This window comes from Fusarium proliferatum (assembly GCF_900067095.1).
Source record: "Fusarium proliferatum ET1 genome assembly, contig: FPRO_scaffold006, whole genome shotgun sequence".
In the NCBI taxonomy this organism is placed as follows: Eukaryota; Fungi; Ascomycota; class Sordariomycetes; order Hypocreales; family Nectriaceae; genus Fusarium; species Fusarium proliferatum.
Genome location: NW_022194795.1, coordinates 413,061 through 435,188, shown reverse-complemented (window position 1 = coordinate 435,188; position 22,128 = coordinate 413,061). Strand labels below are relative to the sequence as shown.

General features: G+C 49.0%; 8 protein-coding genes across 8 annotated transcripts; 3 read left to right on the top strand and 5 right to left on the bottom strand.

The window, feature by feature from the left end:
• Positions 1 to 474: 474 nt before the first annotated feature.
• FPRO_09221 (uncharacterized protein) lies at positions 475 to 1,743 on the top strand (the record flags this gene model as incomplete). Its single annotated transcript, XM_031232590.1, has 1 exon — positions 475 to 1,743. The coding sequence occupies one exon, from the start codon at positions 475 to 477 to the stop codon at positions 1,741 to 1,743; it is 1,269 nt and encodes a 422-aa protein (XP_031082512.1).
• A 727-nt stretch (positions 1,744 to 2,470) lies between these two features.
• FPRO_09220 (uncharacterized protein) lies at positions 2,471 to 2,852 on the top strand (the record flags this gene model as incomplete). The annotated part of the gene is made up of 2 exons (XM_031232589.1): positions 2,471 to 2,630; positions 2,683 to 2,852. The coding sequence occupies 2 exons, from the start codon at positions 2,471 to 2,473 to the stop codon at positions 2,850 to 2,852; spliced, it is 330 nt and encodes a 109-aa protein (XP_031082511.1).
• Positions 2,853 to 3,207: 355 nt separating this feature from the next.
• Positions 3,208 to 5,572, bottom strand: FPRO_09219 (uncharacterized protein; the record flags this gene model as incomplete). The annotated part of the gene is made up of 8 exons (XM_031232588.1): positions 3,208 to 3,534; positions 3,600 to 3,811; positions 3,862 to 3,927; positions 3,975 to 4,133; positions 4,188 to 4,455; positions 4,505 to 4,558; positions 4,612 to 5,444; positions 5,506 to 5,572. The coding sequence occupies 8 exons, from the start codon at positions 5,570 to 5,572 to the stop codon at positions 3,208 to 3,210; spliced, it is 1,986 nt and encodes a 661-aa protein (XP_031082510.1).
• A 1,674-nt stretch (positions 5,573 to 7,246) lies between these two features.
• FPRO_09218 (uncharacterized protein) lies at positions 7,247 to 11,107 on the top strand (the record flags this gene model as incomplete). Its single annotated transcript, XM_031232587.1, has 1 exon — positions 7,247 to 11,107. One exon carries the CDS (start codon positions 7,247 to 7,249, stop codon positions 11,105 to 11,107), a length of 3,861 nt encoding a protein of 1,286 aa, XP_031082509.1.
• A 756-nt stretch (positions 11,108 to 11,863) lies between these two features.
• Positions 11,864 to 14,013, bottom strand: FPRO_09217 (uncharacterized protein; the record flags this gene model as incomplete). The annotated part of the gene is made up of 3 exons (XM_031232586.1): positions 11,864 to 13,747; positions 13,799 to 13,887; positions 13,938 to 14,013. The coding sequence occupies 3 exons, from the start codon at positions 14,011 to 14,013 to the stop codon at positions 11,864 to 11,866; spliced, it is 2,049 nt and encodes a 682-aa protein (XP_031082508.1).
• Positions 14,014 to 14,506: 493 nt separating this feature from the next.
• FPRO_09216 (uncharacterized protein) lies at positions 14,507 to 15,481 on the bottom strand (the record flags this gene model as incomplete). The annotated part of the gene is made up of 5 exons (XM_031232585.1): positions 14,507 to 14,688; positions 14,758 to 14,863; positions 14,913 to 14,958; positions 15,010 to 15,187; positions 15,247 to 15,481. The coding sequence occupies 5 exons, from the start codon at positions 15,479 to 15,481 to the stop codon at positions 14,507 to 14,509; spliced, it is 747 nt and encodes a 248-aa protein (XP_031082507.1).
• A 473-nt stretch (positions 15,482 to 15,954) lies between these two features.
• Positions 15,955 to 16,840, bottom strand: FPRO_09215 (uncharacterized protein; the record flags this gene model as incomplete). Its single annotated transcript, XM_031232584.1, has 2 exons — positions 15,955 to 16,689; positions 16,781 to 16,840. 2 exons carry the CDS (start codon positions 16,838 to 16,840, stop codon positions 15,955 to 15,957), a joined length of 795 nt encoding a protein of 264 aa, XP_031082506.1.
• Positions 16,841 to 17,369: 529 nt separating this feature from the next.
• FPRO_09214 (putative 2-methylcitrate dehydratase) lies at positions 17,370 to 19,236 on the bottom strand (the record flags this gene model as incomplete). The annotated part of the gene is made up of 3 exons (XM_031232582.1): positions 17,370 to 17,986; positions 18,040 to 18,817; positions 18,964 to 19,236. The coding sequence occupies 3 exons, from the start codon at positions 19,234 to 19,236 to the stop codon at positions 17,370 to 17,372; spliced, it is 1,668 nt and encodes a 555-aa protein (XP_031082505.1).
• Between the last annotated feature and the right edge of the window lie 2,892 nt (positions 19,237 to 22,128).

Below are 22,128 nucleotides of genomic sequence, written 5' to 3'. Positions count from 1 at the left end.
ATATTTGAACTTTTTAATAGCCCAGCAGCTGAGGCCAAGCGTCTGCGTCATAGCGATAGGCTCTGCGCCCCACCAAAGCTTGAGTCAACCGGCCAGAAAAGGACCCCACAAAGCCACAGTAAATAGAGGCACCGCCTCAACCCTCACAGTGTGGTTACTGTTAGAAGTGGAGACATCTCTATGAGTTCTCTTGACAAGGTCCATCTCATTGGTCCAGAGCTCCCATACTCATTAAGCTCTCCGCTAATGACACCCCTCCTCTACATATCCTCATCCCAAGCTCTCTCTCTCACATGCAATTCTTCTTCAATCATATCAAAATATTCTTGCTGTGCAGTACCATTGTCCTCAATCTTTACCTCAGAACAATCAGACCCAACAATCAAGTGGAATTCACACTTTATCGCAATTATCTCGACAGTCTTTGCTATTCTCTTCATTGACTTCCCAAGTTTATTGCTCTTAAGCGTCACAATGGCTGCAGCCCTCGAATCTATTCTCAGCACTGTCTCCAAGATCGAAAATGAGCTTGCTGCTCGCGAGGCCCTTGCGGCTGTTAACGACTCCAAGCTTGACACGTCCAAGAGTTCATTCAAGCACTTCTCCAAGACCAAATCTCAACTTGCTGGTGATGACCCACAACGTCTGAAAGAGGTTATGCAGACTGAGCAACTCTTGCGTGCTGCTTGCCTCCCTAGAAGCCATCAGAGAGCCCATGCTGTCCAATTTCACGCCCAGGGACTGCCTAAAGAATTTATCGCTCGAAGGGTCAACTGGACTCAGCCTCTAACTCGTGCTGCGACTCGCGTCAAAGCTCGTCAAATATCCGACAAGCCCTCTTGCACCGACGCCCGACCTCCAGTCCCTACCATCGTTCAAGCCCGAGAGCTAGTCAAGTTCGTCAAGTCTTCTCCCCATGCCCGTCGCATGCCCCTCTCTAAGATCGCTGCTACCCTCGGATTGGAAAGTTCCGATATTGCCATTCGTAATGCTCTCGGTCGTTACGGGTACAAGTTGTATCCGGCTGTTGTTCGACCTTACATCAACGAGGACACCCGAAAGCTCCGCCTTGAATTCGCTCTCAACCATGTCAATTGGACCATCGAGAAGTGGAACAAGGTTCTCTTCACTGCAGAAGTCCGCATTCCCCTTACCGACGGACTTGAACCCTTGGTCATTCGACAGTCAGAAGAGGAGTATCATCTTGACTGCATCAACGATGTGCCTGCCGAGCCTACTACCTGTAATGACAGTGAGCTGTTTTTCGCCCACTTCTCAGGTCTCACGGGCAAAGGCCCTCTCATTGCTTGGAGTCGCGACGCGGACAACAAGTTCGGCCCCCTCAGCCCTGTGAATCACTACAAGGTCATCTTTCCAGGATTCTCCAAGTGGATTAACGATCAGCCTTCTGGATCTCGTTTTGCTATGCGTCCAGATATGTGTGCCCACGCTGCTGTTGCCGTCAAGGACGAGATGCGAGGGCGATTTATGCCCACTGAGCACTTCCCTCCCGCCTCACCCGACCTGAACCCCATCACCGAGATATTCAACTGGGTCAAGGCTAATCTCAAGGCTGAAAAGGAACGGTCTCTTTACGGCGAGGTCGCCGAGTGGCGCATTCGACAAGTTGTGAGAGGCACCTGGAACAACATACCACAGGAGAATTTGAAAGCGCTCATTGAGAGCATGCCTCGCCGATGTCAAGCTGTCATCGACGCCAATGGGATGTATACCCGGGACTAGCGATAATAACCACAACCCATGAGCTTACGATGAGATAAAAGAAACGCATTTATGCTGACGACCAAGGAAAGTCATGACGATACGACAACGAAAACGGCGATGACTGACGAGAGGTTCCGGTTATTAATTGGGCATCGATCGACAGGGTTGATGAAAGCGAGGCAAAGACTGAGTTTAGGTTTATGATACCCATATGTTTCAACAATGCTACACATTTATTCCAAACATGCGTGCTATGCATATCCAACGATTATGTATTTCCTGTGATATCATCACCAGCACAAGGTTGGTCCAGCTGCGGAGTAGAGCAGCAAAGCTTACCCCGCACATCAGCGCTCCAGCTCGACGCTCCAGGCAGTTCATCGCCCTAAAACTTGGCACGCGAGCTTAAGCTTTATGCTACCGCCGCACCTTATCTTGGTCTGTCAATCCCTGCCGAGCCGTCCACCAATACATTTTGGTGTCAACGTCACTGCACATCATTTTTCAGCTGCGAAAGTACGAATCCCCCGGTCTCACGTACATGTCCTTGTTTTTAGTTGCGTCAGTGGGTTCCTTGCCATACAGTGAATCAAGAATTGTTCCTTCCCCGCCTGATGTGTAGTGTGACCAGTTGTATAAAAGGGAAGATCTCGTCCACTTCTTGATCATTCCATCTTCATACTCATCATCCTACAAACTACATACTACAACTTACAACTTTAAACTCCAAATTCAAACTATCATCATGGATTTCGTCAAGAACCTCGCTGGTGGCAACAGCAACGCCAACAACACCGAGGGCCAGCAAGCTCCTCCCGAGGCTGGCGGTAGCTTCATGGACAAGGTCAACGGAATGGCTGGCGGTGGCGCGCAGGGTGAGAAGAACGAGGATGGTCTTGACAAGGGTAATTATCCCCATTGACTTCCCAAGCATCTCTGTACTAACAACCGTTGCAGCCGTCGACTTTGTGCAGGAAAAGTTCCTCGGCGGAGGCGACCAGAGCAACGAGAACGCCGCTGAACAGGCCAAGGACGAGGCTATTTCCGACGCCATTCGCGACCAGTACAAGAGCGCCACAGGCAGCGAATTCCCCATCTCCGACAAGGACAAGAAGTATGGAGCTTAAACTGGTGTCGAGGATCACGCGAGCTCAGAAGCATGAGCGAAAACAAACAATGTACGATTAGATGACAACAGCACCTGAATGATCACGAACCCTATTCTGTTCTAATGAGGCAATCCCTTACTTGTTGATGTGAATGCTATTTTAAGCTATTCCCTATTGTCAAGTTGTCTGTCCCTATTCACCATGGTGAGACATGCCTTCCACTCATCACCTCGAGTCTATGCTGTCTTGAAGCAGATCGCCACCAAAAAGTCTCACCAGACACTATAAGCAGTCGGTACGAGGGCCATGTCCGAGTTGGAGGAACATCCCAATCCTCCGACTACCAGACCTTTCAATCGCCCAATCGCCCAATCTACTCAAGCATCTTCAACGCTTTCATTCGCATGAAAACAACCGTCTGCAAATGATCAACTGCAAGAGGCAAGTTCTCGCTGGCAGCGAGGATTCGAGCTGTCTTGACGGCACTCTTGATCTGTCGGCCATTAAGAGGCATGCTGGCCAGCTTCGCAATCGCATCGCTGTCTCCAGCTAACGCCTTGTCCTCTCTGATAAGAAAATTGTACCAGACCTTGGCTCGGGAGGCTGGCTCAAGATCCTGGAAGACAAATGAAAGATCGATTCGTGACTCGAACGCGGGATCGATTGCAAGGTAGCGGTTCGTGGTGAGCATCATGACGCCCTTGTAGTATTCCAGGACGCGAAGGAAAACTAGGAAGTCATGTCAGACAGGTTCACAACAACCACAGAGAGTAACCTGCTGGTAGTCATCTCGTTCTGTGTAAGATTGCTGCTGGTGCGCTTTTCAAGGAACACATCGGCTTCATCCAGTAAGAGGATGGCATCCCAGCGGGCACAGCGATCAAGAGCAGTCTTGAGATTACTCTCCAGAGTCTTGGGATCCATCCCCAGGTCCGAAGTATCAACGCGGTAAAGAGGGCGCTTGAGATTTTCGGAGACTATGCTTCCATTAGCAAAGGATCCATTTGTAAAAATCAATGAAACGAACCAGATTCTGCGGTGAATGTCTTTCCCGTGCCGGGGGGGCCACACAGGAGCATGACGAGACCTTTCCCTGTGACTAGTGTCAGGTATCAATGCTTATAGGAAAAGCAGGCCAACCCTTTCCGTGAACAAAGTCGTCGAAATGCTGCAATTTTCCGTTGTTTGTTGCACCTATGAATCCGACCAGGAGTCTCTTCTCTGCTTCATCGATGACGAGGTTGTCAAAAGCCTGAGTGTTCCACTCAATGTCTTTTAAATCGTCCATCTTGGCCGTACCTAGCACAGGATGCTAACATACCTGTATGAGAATCTTTGTACATGTGAGCTTACACCACATCTTGTATTCGATCGAGAAACAGTGCACGGTCGAAACGGTCAACATAGCCTGCTCATCCCGGAGGCGCTTGGTGCCGTCGTCTTCTTCGTCCTCCCAATGGCTATCTTCCTGTGACTCTTGATGGTCACCAGCAGTAGAGGCCTTGTAATACTGTCCGTTTCTGTACATTGCACTGGTGATTCGAAGACTGGATAGGGAGTCGGAGGAGCTACCCCGGTGCCCATGTTGACCTGCCGCATCGACGATTACTCGTCCTGCGATCTACATTCCCCGTCAGTACAGCAACTCCAAGCATATTTAGAAGCCGTACCGCTTGAGTGGGGAGGCTTGGGATGCTTGGGATGCTGGTGTCCCCCCAACCTGACTATTCGATTGTTAATATGTTTCTCTATATCACAAGCTCACTGAATATCTTACCGCCTCAACTTCACAATGAGTGTGCTCTTTTTTGAGAATACCGGGATAAAAGCGGTAATGAATGCCTCGTAGTGCTTCATACTTGCGGCCACGTTCAACGAGAGCAGCCTCCATGTTCTTGATGTCATCTTCTGAATAGGCCCACGCTGGTCGGACGCTGAGTTCAGAGATAGACCGAATGCCTGCGAACCTGGGGAACTCGAACCTCGACACGGTCGCACGATACTCCTCCCCGTTCCACACAACTTGACTGACTATAACTTCTGAATGAATGTAATCCCGGGAAATGCCTGCGGCCATAGGAGGGCGGGAGTCAAAGAAGAGCTGACCAGGCTTGTAGACAAATTGAAGGTCACTGGAAGCAGCACATCCTGTCTTCATGATCTGCTTGACTCGGATGAGAGTATCTCGTAGTTCACCCCTGATTAAATCCATGAACAATTTCATGAACTTCTGGGCTTCGGAACCAGCATCGATGTCTACCACCTCGCACAATTGCTCCCAGTGATGAACCAAAGGAACAAACGGCTTCTGGAAACTGACAGTTCCTTTTCTGAAACTCCAATCGGGATGATCTCCCAAAATCACTCGTAGAACATCCTGCAGGATGGGGTTGTTGATCCAGATGGTTTGAACCTCCCAGGTACTTTCTCTGGTTGGGTAGTGACCACATACAATAGCATAAGTATCGCGAATTCGTTTGGCCTTACGGACTGGATCTTCTTCCTCGCCATAAGGCATGTCGTCGAGCCATTCGACAAAATCGCCAGATTTGTCGAATTCGGCAAAGGCATCTCTGACTTCGCAGATATGTCCAAGTTCACCAGCTTCAACTAGATGCTATCGTCAGCCGTCACTACCATTGGATAAATGGAGGGAAAGAAAATAAGATACCTTCGCCATCCGCACTGTCGGAATCTTTGACAGGCCAAGGATTATCACCGTCACCCCAGGACGACATGGTTAGGCAGTTAGAAGATGGCGAGATAATACTGAGCAAGAGTCTGCGAGCACTCAATGAAAATGATCGGAGTTGAAAATTTGTGTGGTTTTGAAAGATCAGAGAAGAAAAAGGAAGAAAATTGGGGGGGTTGAAGCAGAGGAGCGCCTACACCTTAGATGCAAGTACTACCGCTTTACGTGCTTGGCGTCTGTGATTCACTGCAACAAGCATGATGTCGGTCTTGCTTTCCCCTTTCATTTGCCAGAATCCCAAATGGATTAACACAGAAAGCGTTGTCTTAAGCTCTTAGGAGTATGGCTGAATGGTTCCTGCAAGTGTGATGATGGCAAAGGCCAACTTCCCCAAACATATCTTACCTCGACACAGAAGGAAACAGGTAAACATCTGAAGCTTTAAAGCATGGTAGACAAATAATTCTAATCAGTTAACAGAGATTCAAGGCTTTAGGTGTTTCCATGAAATAGGCGTTGGATTGTTTGTGGACATCAAGCAATAGCGATTCTATAGGTATTTCATTTGTCCTTCACAAACATTTGGACCTTGTTTGGTCTTATTGATGATATGTGCACATTAACAAATAAAACGCTTTTTTCTTTTCTTTTCCTTTTTTTACATTTTAATTGGCAGATATGAATGAGTTATAGGCAAGTGGTGGCTCAGATCACAAGAATGGTCTCGGAAGGACCGTCAAACAAGAGGCAAACTGCAAGACAAAATTTCAACAGCATGACTTTGTGTAACAACGCCGCTTAGCTTAGAAGAAGATTATAACCGATCAGATCTGGCCCCAAAGATTTCTTCATGCTTTGCCACGCCGTGGATGAGTTGCTTTGGCTTAGACTTACACCACCGAGGTCCGCATCCTGAATACCAAGGTCACATCTGTTTGCCTGTGAGTACTACAAAAGGTATTATCTTTCGATCTGGTACAACGAGTCAGCATGACTTGGGCTAATGGTATGAATTTAGTTTGCAGACGCAAATACTTTTGCAGTAAGCTTGTCCTTGATGTTTATAAGTCGAGTCAACCTGTTGCCACTCCACCTTACCACTTCAGTTATATAAGCTAAGGGAGGGGAAAAAAAAACTCAGGCCCTTGATCCTAAAGGACAAAAAGACTTAGGTAAATTTACCCAAATTTGAAATATCCTTTGATGAGTTTGTTTTGATACCCTATATTAAGGTCCCGTATTTTCTTGCTCCCCGAGGATCAGTCATACGCCGATCCAACAAGTGGAGTATCACAACATGATGATCCCATAGAATCCGTAGAAACCAATTATATCTTTCAAAGTAGCACAAATTGAGACTAGTCAAAGAATCATCCTGGTATTATGATCCAATTTGATCGTCAAAGTCGAGCCTTGTGGACTTCAATGTGAGACGAAGATAATAGACAAAACCAAGTGGTTGAGAGGCACTACCAAGCTGGGAATGCAAGCAAATATCTATTGGCTTGTCCAAAAGATCTGCTGCTAATCCTTACTTTAGTCGCTAATGCTAGGGACTCTCGGGTATTTCCTTCTTGGTCTCGCCGGCGGACGCTTTTCCGTCTTAGGCTGCTGCGTATAACAGTAGTAGCTGAGCTGACACTATTTAAGTCATCGGTCTCATGCTTCATCTCGCAACAAAACATCATCTCGACGACAATTACATTTAATCTTCACTGCAATGACGCGCCGCAAAGAATCGGAAATCATAGACGATCTCCGTCAAACTGAGAGTGCCGTCAAGAGAAAGCTCACTATTCGCCAATTCACAAAAGCCTTACGACGTGAAGACCGCTTCCAGCAAGCATGGGATGCTACAGGAGGAGCTTCAGGACTGGCCCGTCTGATGGCCGAGTTCAGCATCCGAGACGTGCGTGATACGTGCAAGCGTCTGGGCTCGACCGCTTCAGCTGAGAAGGCACAGCCCCAAAGACGCGCTGCTCTTGGAGAGTTGGTCACGATACTCTACGAGGGACGAGAAGATGACAGACCTCTGACCAGCTTCTACCAAGACATAATTCCAGCCTGCAGCCTTGAGCTGGTAAAGAAGTTTGAGAAGGATAGGAAGATTAAGTGGACGGCGCCACAGAACAAACGTCTCTTTCTAGGCCATCGAGAGCAACACGAGGATAAATTCCTCACTGAGATCTTCAGCAAGGACAAAGATATCAAGTTCTATCAGCATAGGAGACTCTTTCGCGGCAACATCGCTTTTTGCGAGAGGATATTGACGACACTCCTCGCAAAAGAGGGCAAGGTTCATGTCCCATATGATTTGATAGATGAGGTGGCTATGCCAGTTCTCAAGCGCCTCCTCAAGAGCAGATACGACGACGAGAGGCGCATCAAATATCTCAGCCTCGTACTCGAATGTATCCAAAAACACGGAGAGATTTCCGGGCAGCTTGTTCTAAGACAAGGTGGCTTGCTTCAGTATACTGTCGATCGGTGGGCCAAGGCTGCCGATGGTAGTGAAAGCAGGAGACAATACCAAGCCCGTTTGGTACAGGTGATCCAGCTATTGCCGAGCGAGAAACCACCCATCGACTTAGAGAGAATACGTCAAACTTTGTGGGTTTCTTGGGAGTTAGATATCGATGGCAGATATGATTTATTTCGCCTCTTCATCCAGCATCACACAAACTATAAAATCGACATCGAGAGCGACTCGGACCAAGATCTGGCTAGACTCAAGGATCTTCCTGAAAGAGCCTGGCCTTCAGATCTGTTCTTCATCATCAATTACAAGAAGTCACTACAGCTTTTTGAGAAGCTAGAAAGCCTGTTTCCCAAGAACAACTTCCTCCAAGCTGCGAATCAGACTGGAACAATACTCAATCAGTCGCAAGGGCATATCAAACACAGCGGTTTCGGAGACGTCGAAATCGTAAGGGCGTTGCTGATCCGCAAATCGAACACACAAGATGAGCACCAGGGATGGCTTGATCGTGCCATTGGCCTCGTAAATGAACGGAAAACGAACGCTCAACAGGCTCGCGAGGCTGTCGAGCGCGCATACTGGGCTAGAGCTGCCTTGAATCTCTGCGTCGCTATTGGAGACCTACAGACTTTGAACGACACCATTATCTGGTCCCGGCGTTTCATCAAGGACTCGCTCATAAGCCACAGTTTATTCAGTGTGAAAGTCTTCAAGACGAAGGAGATTGAGGAAGTTCTGGGTGCCATGCCAAATGAACGTGTCAGCTCACCTGAAGCTATTGCGTCATTCACATCAGCCTTGCGCAAGAAAGACATCAAGATTGCAAACCAGGTTCTCATCAATATTGTTGAGACTGTAACGCTCGCAGTCGGAGAACCCGGATTCAAGGCCCAGAATTGGACCTGGCTATTCAACCTTGTCATGGCTGTAACAGGCCAACGTATGAGCAGATTGGAAATGTTCTTCAAGAACCTTGCAAAATGCTCAACGGCTGATCGTGAAAAGTGCGAAAGGGACATGATGGAGATCGTCTGGAAGCCGACAACGGATTTGCTCATTAAAGCCGGCGCTATAGTTCGAAACCCGGCTTTGTCGACAGCACACGGCGGTTCGCTTTTCGACTCTCTTACCACTTCATCGAATCGCGAGTCTGTCAAGGGTAGCTACGTATATCGTTCACTTTCAAGGACATCTCTGTCGCCTCCTTTACTTGCAGAGCTGGCACGCTTCCTTATCGATAGGACAAGGGAACGACTGGGATCCGAAGCCATAAGTGCGCAAATGCACGATATCATCTTCGTCATTGAGCGTCTGGCTTCTAGCGACCAGCCTTCACTAGCATGTCCCTTCATTCGTGACTTGGTTCTGGACAGTGAAGGCGCCAAAGAAAACTCTTCTTGGCACCGTCATCTTCTCAGCGTTGGCTTCCTTTCTGTGCTTCCAGCCAAGCCAGCAAAGGAAATGTTACACACAATGGCCAGTGCGATAAAGGAGAAGATGCGAGAACAAAATCAGAACACGGATGCTAAAGAACAGGCAGAAAGACCCAAGGAAACCACTGAAGAGGACGCATCAGCAGGTTCCAAGCCCTCTCAGGGCCCATCCATCAAGGTTACTACCGTCAAGATGCTCGTCCAGATCTTGCAATACAACTTGTTCATGGATCCGTATTCAGCATGTGAAATCCTTGTTGGTCTCCTTGCGGAAGCACGACACATCGATATCCGAATCACCATCACCAACAGTCTCTTTGCAATCTTGGAGGAACCTACTTGCCCCCCAAGTCTACGGAAACGCATCCTTGACGCACTTGGGGATTATATTGTTCCAGCAACCGCACAGCTCAATGAGAGACGCGGGCTGACTGAAGCTGATTGGGTTGCTGCTTCAGCCCAGGAGGCTCCACTGCCTGAGATTGGCGATGAAACTCCCCTTCTCCAGCTCTTGATCTTGAAGGTTAGGGGACAAAGTTTGATCGAAGAAGACAAAACGAGGCTCGCATCACTCGTTATGGGTGCAGTTGAGAAATCTGCTGACAACAACACGCGCTGGATGAAACTCTTCTTGAGTAAAAACAACTTCTCTCTCGAGGAAGAGATTCCCCATCTCCCTGTTCACCTCACTACAGTATCTGCTCTTTATGGGCAACTCCAACCCTACACACCTGTATCAGTCTTCCAAATGGTTCGCTCCGCCGCACTCATCAATGTCGATCCCAGCCCTGGCATACAACATATCACAAAGGCCATCCAGGAGGACCGGGATCTCGTTAACTCAAAGGCAGGCAAGCATTGGCTTTCGCAGTTTTCCAACCCCGGACGTGATTCGTTCAAGTTTGGAATCATGCTGTCTGCGGCCATGGTACAGCAGAGCGCTGCCGACCGAGAGTCCAAGCTGGCTGAAAATGGAGTGTCTCTGCAGATGCTTCAGTCGTTCGTGATCGAGTACATCGAGAGGCTGCTCAAGATTGGACAAGCCGACATGGTGATGACGCTTGTCATGAGGCTTAGTGGTGGACGGTTTAAGGATCGACAGAACTGGAACGACTGGATGGAAAACTCTGTGCCCGTTATCAAAAAGATGATCTCCAAGACAGAGGAAGTTCAAGAAAGTATCCGCAGTAAGGAAGCAGAGCCTCGTAGGCTGCCCAGTGTGTTTCAGCTGAAACTAAGAACGATATCTGTACCCTTATCTGATGGAACATATGAAGAAAATAAGGCATTCGCAGAAGAGCTTTACAAGCTCATCGGGGACCTCGGAAGCCGTCAATATCACCCGTACCATATGGACTTCCAGAAGCTCAAGGAGGAGTTTGATTACTGGCCCCTCACACAGTCATTCGGCCGTTTTGCACTCATTTTGGCAGAATCGCAGGAGTACGATATTGCTTCCACAGAACAGCCAACACTCAAGGATTATCTCTGTTGGGAGATCATTGGTCATGTACTCACTAAGGCAAAGGATCCAAAGGATGAAAATGTTGTTGAAGATGTCAGACTGCTGATGCGAAAGTGGGAAACCTGTGAGGATGAAGCAATGAGGACAATGGGGATGAAGTTCAAAGGAGTGCTGAAGGATGCCGATAAGACATGGTATAAATGAGTGAGACTGGACATTCAGTTACGAAAGTATGAGATGAACCTCAGTCGATGATCACTTCCTACTGAGCCCAAAAAAACAGACATAAGCTCAAAAGATGGCGGTTATGGAGCGGCGTGACCCTGGATCATCTAACTACCTCATGAGGGCAGACAATGTTAAAGTGAGTTCTTGAACAACTCTGTGTATTGCTTCTTATAGTTATATGACAAACTTGTGAAATCATCGCAGTGTATTTTCGAGTACAAATCGTTCAGGAACAACAAGTCATTGCATTTGGGTATGTTGCTATAATAATAGGAGCTACAATATTACCATACCATTTCACGTGCTTCATCCACCATCATCTATCTAAACCACCAATCAATACAGACTTCTCTAAAGCAATGCAATATCCTTAACCCCCACATTACGAGGCACCGAGGCCTATAAGCACAAAGAACGTAAGTCATAGCATCAGATCAGTAGCCATGAAAAGTTTGCCACAAACACTACGAGAACAGCAAAAGTCAATGGGGTCCGTGAGTGGCAGTGGGCTCTCGTCGAGTCGTTTGAAACAACGAACGAAGGTTCGGGCATGCCCGACTCTGTCGGAAGATCTGCCTGGACAGCTGATGCCGCTGAAGCTGCAGATAAGGCAGGGATGTCGTTGCCAGGAGTGTCAAGTTCTTGACCATTCTCTTGCCTTCGTTTTATGTCAGCCATGGCACGTTCCTTCAATTGAGTTGGTGATGAGTACATTGAAGGGCCATTTGTCGGCTAGACTGTCATGACCTTTGTTGCTGTGCTCTCTACTTGAGTTGGTATGATCACCGTGATGACTTGAGGCCCCTCGTGAGCGCCGCCCATAGCGTTGGAAGCGGTAGGCTGAGGGGGTCTTGGTTGAACAGGAGGTCCTGAAAGCTGGGCTGGAACTGCTGGTGCAGGCAGAGCGGGCTGTGAAGGTGGTGCTGTGATTTCTGGTGCTTGGGGTCCGAGATCACTGTTCCCTTTCTCGCCATCACCGTTGTCACTTCCTTTACCGGGGCTTTCCTGTCCAGTACCATCACTATCTTGAGAACCGTTAGGGGCTTGGCCTTCGGGGGGAGTTGAAGGCGGGGATGCAGGAGAAGGAGGATTGGCTGGCTCCGGAATTCCTGGGCCACCATTCGCAGGACAAGGGCCATGCTTTCCAGCACAAGAGGCCCCGTTATCAGGATTACCGTTTCTGTTTGGTTGAGAAGGAGGGGCAGCAGGTGAAGGTCCTACATCGAGAGGAGGCACATCAGAACTATTCGGCGACGGAGGGCTTGCAGGCAGACTGCTAGATTCTGGATCAGACCCGCCATCGTTTCCATCGTTACAAGGTGAGTTTTCGTCCCCGGGGCAATTATTTGGAACAGTGGGGGGTGCTGTCTGGGGAGGCGGCTGGGGCGATGAAGGCTCAGAAAAGCCACAGCCAGCGTTCGAGCCAGGGTCTGAGCACGCATTTCTACCGCTGCCATCGCCCTTTGGAGGCTGATGAGAGTCAGGGCAGTCTGGTATACCGTCTTCAGCACCACAGGGAGGACTATCTCCAGCAGGAGCAGGAGCAGGGTCGGGAGGGGGGCCTTGAGGAGGGGGTGAATCTGGCGCTGGCGTTGGTATTTGAGGCGCTGGAGGCTGTGTTTCTTGTTGAGGTGCCGGCGGTTGAGGTGCTGGAGGTCCAGGAGGTAGCTGATTCTGGTTGACGCATGCTGCATCGTTGATATCGATAGAGCAGTCCACTGAGCCGCTAGTATTTGGAGGAGAGGCTGGAGCAGCATTATTTCCAAGAGAGTTCGCATCAGATCCATCAGTAGCGTTCTCATCGCAATCTTCCCCCGGTCCGCCAGTTGCATCTTGATTTAGCGCCCCGTCGCTTCCATCCGGGTTTGAAGGTGCAGGAGCAGGAGCGGGCTGAGGCTTTGATTGTCCTGTATTGCCTTGATGGGGATCATCAGGCGAACTATTCCCATCAGTAGCATCTGGTCCTGGCGCAGGAGGGCCGTTGGACTGGCCATCCGGCTGGGGATTGCTGTTGGCAGGAGGGTTGACAGGAACCGGAGCAGGGGCAGTAGGGTATTGGCCATCATTGTTGCCAGATGGTGAAGGTCCATTATTGAAATTGTTTTCTTCACAATCCGCGTTAGGGTCTGAGGGCCCAGTTCCATCGATGCCACCACCGCCTCCGGAACCTGTGCCTCCTGAAGGACTATCTTGACCGTCACCTGAGCCTGCTGTTTTTCCTGGCAAGGGCCCATTGTTCGGGCCCGGAGCACCACCTGGTGGACCTGCTCCAGCATTGGGGTTGCCATTCCCAACTCCTGTTGAGGCAGGGGAACCGCCATCGGGAATAGGTTGAGGAACTGAAGCGGTGGATTCGGGGAGAGACAATGTGAGAACACCATCAGATCCGGCTTTGCAGTCGTCAGAGAGACTAAAACGGCTTTCAAATCCAAAGCTGGCCGAATCAGAGCGTGAGACAAGCGGCACGAAATGTCTAGTAGCAAGGCTCGTATGTTGTATTTCCACGGGAAGGAGATCACTGATGATAGCACCACGATGAGAGCAAGTGGAGATAGTATATGTCAAAGCTTGACCATACTGATCAGTGCAAGAACTGGCCAGGCAAGAGAACATTTCCTGTGCATAGTCAGCAACCCATAACTCGATGCAATAGAAGCGATGACTTACTCGTTGAACAGCCATGTCATGACAGAGACCCTCAACAGTAGGAATATCATAATAGTGCATAAGTTCGCGAGAGCAAATGGTAGCACATTCTCCAATCTTTTGTCAGAATATCCATGAATATTGGGCTCAGAGTCCATACCTGGTGTAGATGTATCGAGGCTGTATGTACGAGTAGCTAAGCTCGATAATAAGCCAGCGAACAAATGAGAACGCATGGCTGTATGGAAAGCAAGTGGCTATGATGAGGGAAGCGTGCAGAAATTGGGTGCTGGTTTAAACGACAGTACCAAAAAAGTGAGTGAGTGATTGAGGGACGGGTTCCAAAAAGAGTGTGAGATGCGTTCCAAAAACGAGCTTGAGCTGAAGCCGAAGACAACGGATGAAGATGAAAAGTCTAGGATCGGTAGGACCATGATAGGTTAAGAAGTAGGCGGATGTTCTGATGAATTTGAGGAAGGTGGTGTCTGGTGATGGTGAGGGTAGGAGCAGGTGCCAAGTTGCTGTTCTGGTAGCGGCCCCTTCCACCATATGGGAAACCATCTAAAGTGGAATGAAGGAAAGGAAAATTGAGAATGCATCTTTTGTATTGAAGAGATAAACAGTCTATCGGGTAGGTAAGATCTATGAGGTAAACAATCGAGGGTAAGTCTCAAACAGAAACAGCGTCTTCGCAATCAAACTTTTCTTGTGTCAGGGTATCACATCCATCTAATAGAACAACAAAGCCAACGGCTTCTTCTCGTCGCCGTATCGGTCCTTGAACTCTTTTCTTGACAAGAAGCGAGCTAGAGGCATCATAGTATCCTTCATGTCCATCACGCCTCGCTTCTTCTGGTCGATATGTGAAGCATCAACGACTAGCCGCTTCAAATTATCCAAGGAGAGTGCGCCTGCTGAAGTCAGTGCCTGCCTGTGATTATGAGGGACGCAGGAAAGGGAAGGGTCGAGACCAAACTTACCATTGTCGATGAGATCCATAAGTCGGGCAGGTGTACCGACACAGATGCCAGTTTTGTGGTTCTGGAGGAACTTGACTTGCTCCTCAACTTTCATATGCTTGGCGAACTTGGATGTGTTAGCTATATCATTTCCACATCTTAAAAAAGAAACTTACCAATTTTGCGACTGAATTCTCTTTGCTTTGAAACTTGCGCATCGACCTGCTCACAGTCAGTCTTTTTTACCTCTCAAACTGAGTCGCAATAACACACCTGACAATATCTGCAGCTCTCAAACCCGCTCCTGCCACAATGAGGGTATGGGGCGATCCCTTCTTCTTGGGCGCCTTCTTTAAACCTTCGGGGTCCTCTGACACCTTCTCCAGAAAGTCGGGAAACTTATCCAAAGTTCTTGACTCTTGCCATGAGGTGGTATCTTGAATCGCGTTGGCTGGGAATTTGTGAGTGAGATTTTCAATAAGAATGGCAAACGATAACAGGCATTCTTACCTGATACAGTCATATCGGAAATCTCAACAGCGCTCAATTCAGTGCCGAAGCGACCCAATTTCTGGGCAAGATGATCGGCCAGGAGTTGGTTGTCCATCTTGGTGAAGAGCGTGTTGAGACCAAGCTCAGTATCGAGAAGTTCATCATCTGGTGCATTCGCCTTTCTCTTTTTGCTTTTCTTCGGCTTTGGCTGGACAGGAGTATCCTCCGCTTGACGCTTTTTAGTAGTCGACATGATGCAGGCTGTGTCTTGATTACCTATGGTGTTGTTGAATTCTTTCGTTTAAGATTTCTCCAACGTCAACAAGAAATTTTGCGACGTACAGTGTAAATATTTATCATGGCTATATTTCGCATGGGGATCGAGATATTAGTACTGTATTCGGCACAGTATACATGGTCTACCAGATCCACCAGCCATGATGAAGCACGTCTCATGAGAACCACCTAGTATGGGCTAAAAATGTTCAAATTCTGTCGACATTGGATTGGGATATCTGATTCACGATTACAGTTTGGATTGTTCCATGTGCAAGCAAGTCCTGATTTTCACAACGGTCATTAAAACACCCTGTATACTAAACAAAGACTGAACACAGGCTCTGTATCGTCCTGATACTTGTCTATGAACCTTTCGAATCCCGAACGCCCAATATATGCGCCCTGTAGCTTAAATCAAACCGATGTAGCTTTGCCAATTGTGAGACTCTAGAAAATGCTGTTGACGATGTTTCCTCCGATGGTGGCACCAGCACCAAAGATAGCAGCGTTACCCAGCTTCTTACCAAATTTTTTGCCGTACTCGTTGACCTTGTTATCCTTGCCATCTCCCTCCTGTCCCTGCGGCTGTCCAGATCCCTCAGCGACAGCCATGGGTGGCACATGCGAGTTGTAAGGGTTCTGTTGAGGAGGAGGACCCTGCGAGTAAGCAGGGTAGCCATACTGTGGCTGCGGAATAGGCGCAACGGGCTTCTTGGTCTCTTGGTCGACGAGGACGTAGTTTCGGGGGAAGATACCCTCCTGTCCTGTGCGCTCATTTCGGCCCATCCACCAATCCTGGTTCATGTACTCGTACACAGCGATACGATCATCCTTCTCGAAGGACAGGTCGCGACCGTCGGAGGCAGCATAGCGGTAAAGGGCGCGGGCGTTGGCAACAGTGGGCTTGACATTACGTGGGGGAGGGCCAGGAGGAGGTGTCTGATCGTAGGCGGGTGGCGCGGGCGAATGCGACTTGACTTTGAGATCCTCGAAGGCCTTGGTAGGAGCCGCGTGGGCGGCCGGTGCGGGAGTTGCGACCTTGGGAGCAGCGGTGTTGACGCTCTTGTTGCCGGTCGCAGTCTTGAGGGGGCCCGAGAGGGAGGACTCGCCGGGAAGAGCGGTGTTGATGGTATCGTAGACGGAGTCGTCAATCACGCCTCGTTCAAGGAGGTTCTCTAGTTCCTTCACGGTATTAGTTGACATTCAGTGAGAATGCCCAGATGGGTATGATGGCGCGAGTGGGGTTTCAATGACAGAATGCGAGGGTATTTACATTTTTGATGTTGCGAAGCGAACGATTCACTTCAATAATAGTCTGGCGATCTGCGGCCATGATTACGGATGGTGCGGCCAAAAGGGTCCGGACTTGCGATGCGGGTATAAAGGTGTGTTTTAAGGGCGATAAATCAGCTCAGATTCTGATGGTTTTGGCGACACTGATAAAACGTGACGAAGGTACAGTAATGACAGGATGTCAGGTTGAAGTTAGATGCAGGAGGAGAGTGTTTCGACCTACTACCAACGGTTCTTGGGATTCGGAATTCGGCCAAGCACCCAAGGCCCCAAGCCAAAACCCCTACCAAATAAAGCGGGCATTTGAGGCGGTGCTGCCCCTCGCTCAACCCGACCCAATCACGAGATTTAATAGTTCGTAAGGTGTTGAATTTGGCTGTGGTGCAACTCAGACGCCTTTTACACATGGGAACAAACTAATGTGCTTATAGGTTCTTTCAGAGTCTTGTTGATTTTTTTGTATTCATTGGTTCATTTTAGGCGTGATACTTTCATTCTATCCAAGCCATAGCCTTCTTTGGGCTTTGCGATTAAATATGCATCCTCCGTCTCTCCCATTTATAAATCCTTTATTGCACAAACTTGCTGCTCTCAACAGTGTATAGATCAACATACTCATCAACAGGGGTAGACTCAAGCTTCTTGGCGTCCAAGTTGAGCTCCACAAGCTCCTTAACGCGGGCCTCGGGGTAGTGAGGGCCAAGGTGGCGCTTGTACTTCTCGAGAATGACGGGCTTGGCCTCCTCGCGGCGGAGACGGTGGCCAAGAGGAGCCTCAACAGCGACCTCATCGAGGACAGTGCCGTCGTTGAGCTCGACAGTGAGAGCGTTGGAGATGGTTCGGAGCTTGGGATCATGGTAATCCTTGGTGTACTGAGGATCCTCAACACACTTGATCTTCTGGCGGAGAGACTCGACCAGAGGAGAGGTGGCAGCCTCACCACCGTCAACGTAGTCAGTGGCCTCAAGACGGCCGAAGACGAGCATGGTGGCGCACATGTACTGGATGCAGTGGTCACGGTCGGCAAAGTTGTCCATGGGCTTGAACTGCTTGTCAATGATGCGGATGCAAGCCTCATGGGTTCGGCAAGTGATGGACTTGATGTCAGCGGCAGACTTGCCCTGAGACTTGAGGAGGTGGTGAATCTTCTCAGAGGCCTCGACGGCGGTCTGAGAGTGGAACTCAGCTGTTGGGTGTTAGACTTGTCTTTACATAGTGGCAGCGAAGATTTGAACTTACCAGGGTAGGAGACCTTGAAGAGAACGTTCTCCATGACATAGCTGCCATAGGGGCGCTGGAACTCGAACTTCTGGCCCTTGAACAGGACATCGTAGAAACCCCAGACGGGAGCGGACAGAACAGTCGGAACGCCCTGCTCACCCTTGAGAACCTTGAGAGCCAGGTTGACGGCGCGCTGGCAAGCATCACCGGCAGCCCAGGACTTTCGGGACATGGTGTTGGGGGTGTGGCGGTAGGTTCGGAGAGACTGGCCATCAACCCAAGCCTGGGTGACAGCATCGGCGATCTGCTTCTCATTGAGGCCGAGCATCTTGGAGACGACGGCGGTAGAGGCGACCTTGACCAGAACAACGTGGTCAAGACCGACCTTGTTGTAGGAGTTGAGGAGAGCCAAGCATCCCTGGATCTCGTGGGCCTTGATCATGGCCTCGAGGACATCCTTGACAACAAAGGTCTTGCCGCCAGCGAGGTTACCACCAGCCTTGTTGGTACGGTTGATCCAGTCAGCAACAGCGAGGATAGCACCCAAGTTATCAGAAGGGTGACCCCACTCAGCAGCGAGCCAGCAGTCGTTAAAGTCGAGCCATCGGATCATGGCACCAATATTGAAAGCGGCGTTGACGGGGTCAAGCTGGAAGGGAGTACCAGGGACCTTGGGACCGTTAGGGACAACGGTGCCAGGGACAATGGGTCCAAGGAGCTTAGAGCACTCCTTGAACCTCAAACCCTCGAGACCGCAACCGAGGGTGTCGAGAAGGATCCATCGAGCAGTATCGAACTGTTTAGAAATGAATTAGCAATAAATTTCAACGATTGAGTGACATTGATTTCTCGTGATAATTTGTTGGTGTTGAAGTGAGAAGCTTCAAGGCGGGGTATTTTGCGGGGTGCAAAATCGGCCTCGGCAGAATTGACAGCACTCACAGCAAGCTCAGAGTCAATGGTCTTGTTGGCGACATAGTCGGCAATGTCCTTGATCTCAGGATCGTATTCACGGTCGGCGGAAGACATGTTGGGAGCTCCTGATCGTCTGGCAGCAGAAGTTGAAAAGGCGGCGCCGTGAGAAGCGGGAAGAGAAGAGCGAGCGGCGCCGAACGCCGAGCGGGCCACGAGAGGGGCGGCGACACGAAGACCCCGGGGAGACTGGAAGCGCAGCTGCTTGGAGGCCGTTCGGAGGGTCCGGTTAACGGCAGACATTCTTGGGGACAATTGGCTTACGGTCTTCTTCCTGCGTAGCAACGAAGAAGAAGGGCGAGGTCAATTGACGTGGGGGATGATGATGATGAGGGGTATCACAAATGCAAAGAAGGAGGAAGGAAAAAAAGAGAACAACCTTCTTCTGCAGGGCCTAATATCCTAGAGGTTTTTGTCTTGGAGAAACTTGGTAGGTATTCATATTTATTACGCTCGGCTGTAGGCGCCTCAGTTTGCCGTAGCTTACCGCAAAACACCCTCGGCTAGCCGCCGGCTGGACTTACTCGTGGATATTGGTCATTTTCACACTGTACATTTGGGAGAGCCTATCATACAGATGTACTGTGCGAAATATCTGAGTTCTCCAATTATCACGATCAGAAAAATGAAGTCTTTCAGGGGCTTTTCTAGTGAGGGGAAACTCAATCCCCATATACTAGCCAATCAATGCACTCAATTGTTATCATTTTGTTGAATTGGCTTCAGTCTGATCCTCACCGACCAAAACTATCCACTTGAAGTGTCGCTGAAGATGATTGTTGTTTATCGTACAAGTGTGGCCTGAAGGGAGGATCGCTGCACTGAGTGTTTCTCGTCATTTGTGTTTTGATACTGCATCTCATGCAGTATCTAGCTGCTGAGCTGTAGTTTTGAGAAGCCCAATGCTGATATATAGCGAAACGCGGGGCATTTTGCTCACTATCACAAGCCTCAGCTCTTCACATTACCTTCATGATACCGTTGAGTTACTATTAGCCTACTTGTTATTCCTTTTTTGGTATATGTTCATAAATTATATATATCAAAGTCAGTATCTTGTCTTCTATAAAACCTCCTGCAGCTACCATTTCCTTGAACCTGTTTGGATTCCCCATCTCTACCCCAGCTTCCCCTCGCCGAAAATCTGGGGTCATATTCCCCACGCTCCGTCGTCGGACAAGGCACGCGGATTTACGACGATGTGACCGACTCAGTCCGACCGAGGATATTTTGCCCTTCAAGCTTATCATCTCGATCCGTCGACGGTCGGTAACTGATGGGTACCGAGGGTTTTGGCAGTACTCAGTCGGTTAAGCCATGGCTGTTCATATCATGCATGTATCAGTCAATAGCCTGCCCGGCAGGTTTACAAAGTATCAGTAAGGCATCAATGACGAAGTCGGTGCTGGACAATCTGCGACAGGGTCTTAGTGATATAAATTGGAGATCACCATTGGTGGCCCTATGATTGTGAGTATGAACCAATGGAGCTTTCTGCCTGGACCAAAGTTGCAGGCGACTTTTGGGGATCTCGATCGAAGAGAAATATGATGAACATCTCTTACAGGTTGGGTTGTTACGCATAAGAGACATTTGCATATTGCTGCGAGGAGAATCTGACTGCAGGAAGGATAAAGGCCTTCCGAAGCCTTGTCTTAAATGACACGACCTATAGGACGAGTATGCCATTGCAGGCGTTTGGATAAAGTGATATTAGCAGCTCATTGGTAGTGGCATTTGTCTTGTAATGTCTGCATCGACCTTGTAAACTCAGACATCCGATTTCTATCCCCACCTTTGCCTCTGGGAGTTCTAACACGCGCTTCAGTGAGACATTGTGACAACCCAAAAGAAAGAAATAATGCACCTCGCTACTATCGCGATGTCGCGAGCAAGGCCGAAGCCTTCAAGCGCCCGTTTATGCGAGTGTGGATATCATGACATGGTAGGCGTTTTCAGGTATTGACCGGTTTACCATCGTGGCGTGTAGTATTGCATTTCATATTCTCATTGCGACTTGGGCTTTCAGAGGGCGTGTCGGAAAAGATGATCCATTGTAGATTCCATGATCGCAGGGAGTAAGCAGAGATTGGGGATCGAATAGCATCGTGACACTTCGAAAAAAAAAGTAGTGTAGGGTAGTTTGGACTCAATTCAACATGAATATTGACACCAGAGTTATGACAAAATCGATAATTAGAGATTACCCATGCTAAACTCCCATCTGAATCATTAGGGAGCGCTTTCGAAGTTAGCTCCAAGCTAGCTCAGAGTAGAGTTATTGTGTATGAACCCTGATCTTCGTTGCAACGTACGATGACTTCACAATGGGCCGAAGAAAGCGCGTCAGTAGTTCCGATCCCACGCGATCTAAAAAATAGTCCAGAGAGTGTCGTCATGAGCGATGTCATGTTCCTGATCGAAACCCACGAATAATCCAGTGCAGAGCAGCATGATCGCGATGGGGCATCCAAACGGGAGTCGGGGAGAACATGAGCGGGTTTGATACCTGCAAATTCTAGACATGGGCTTGCCTGATAGTCGTCATCATTGTGCAGTTTATGCTGAAGTTTCAGGAAGATATTCCGAAGGCTGGTTACTTCTCTGAATCATAGCTGGCTACCCTGCTCATATAGGCTTACATCAAGATTCGCGGTTTCAAAACGCGTATGATTCATTTGCATTGATTCCTGAGATGATTCCGGGAGGTCTTGCAGCTCGCATCTGGTTGCGATAGTACCCCGGTCGAGGCTATCGTGAAAAGCTTGGCTGTGATCTGCTCTGCACTCAACTCCATTGGCCATCGGAGCAACCCCGATTGGAAATCATTGCATGTGGGCTTTATTATGCAATCAATTATTTATACAACGTTGACAAATTTGAGACACGCATGTTGCTGAGACGGGAGGAGGCTGGTTCCAGGCTGGGCAGCAGGTATCAGATCGATTGATGTTGGATGTTTTGGCCTACATCTGTTGATACTGTGAGGTATCTTCACGATACCGAGTTTTTAATGGGAAAGATAGAAAAGTCTATGCATTGACAAATGCCGTCCGAACTGCCGTAAACTCGGATCAAACAAAATGGTTGCTTGAGTGAGGGTGATAGAGCCAACACCAGCACAAGATATGTGAG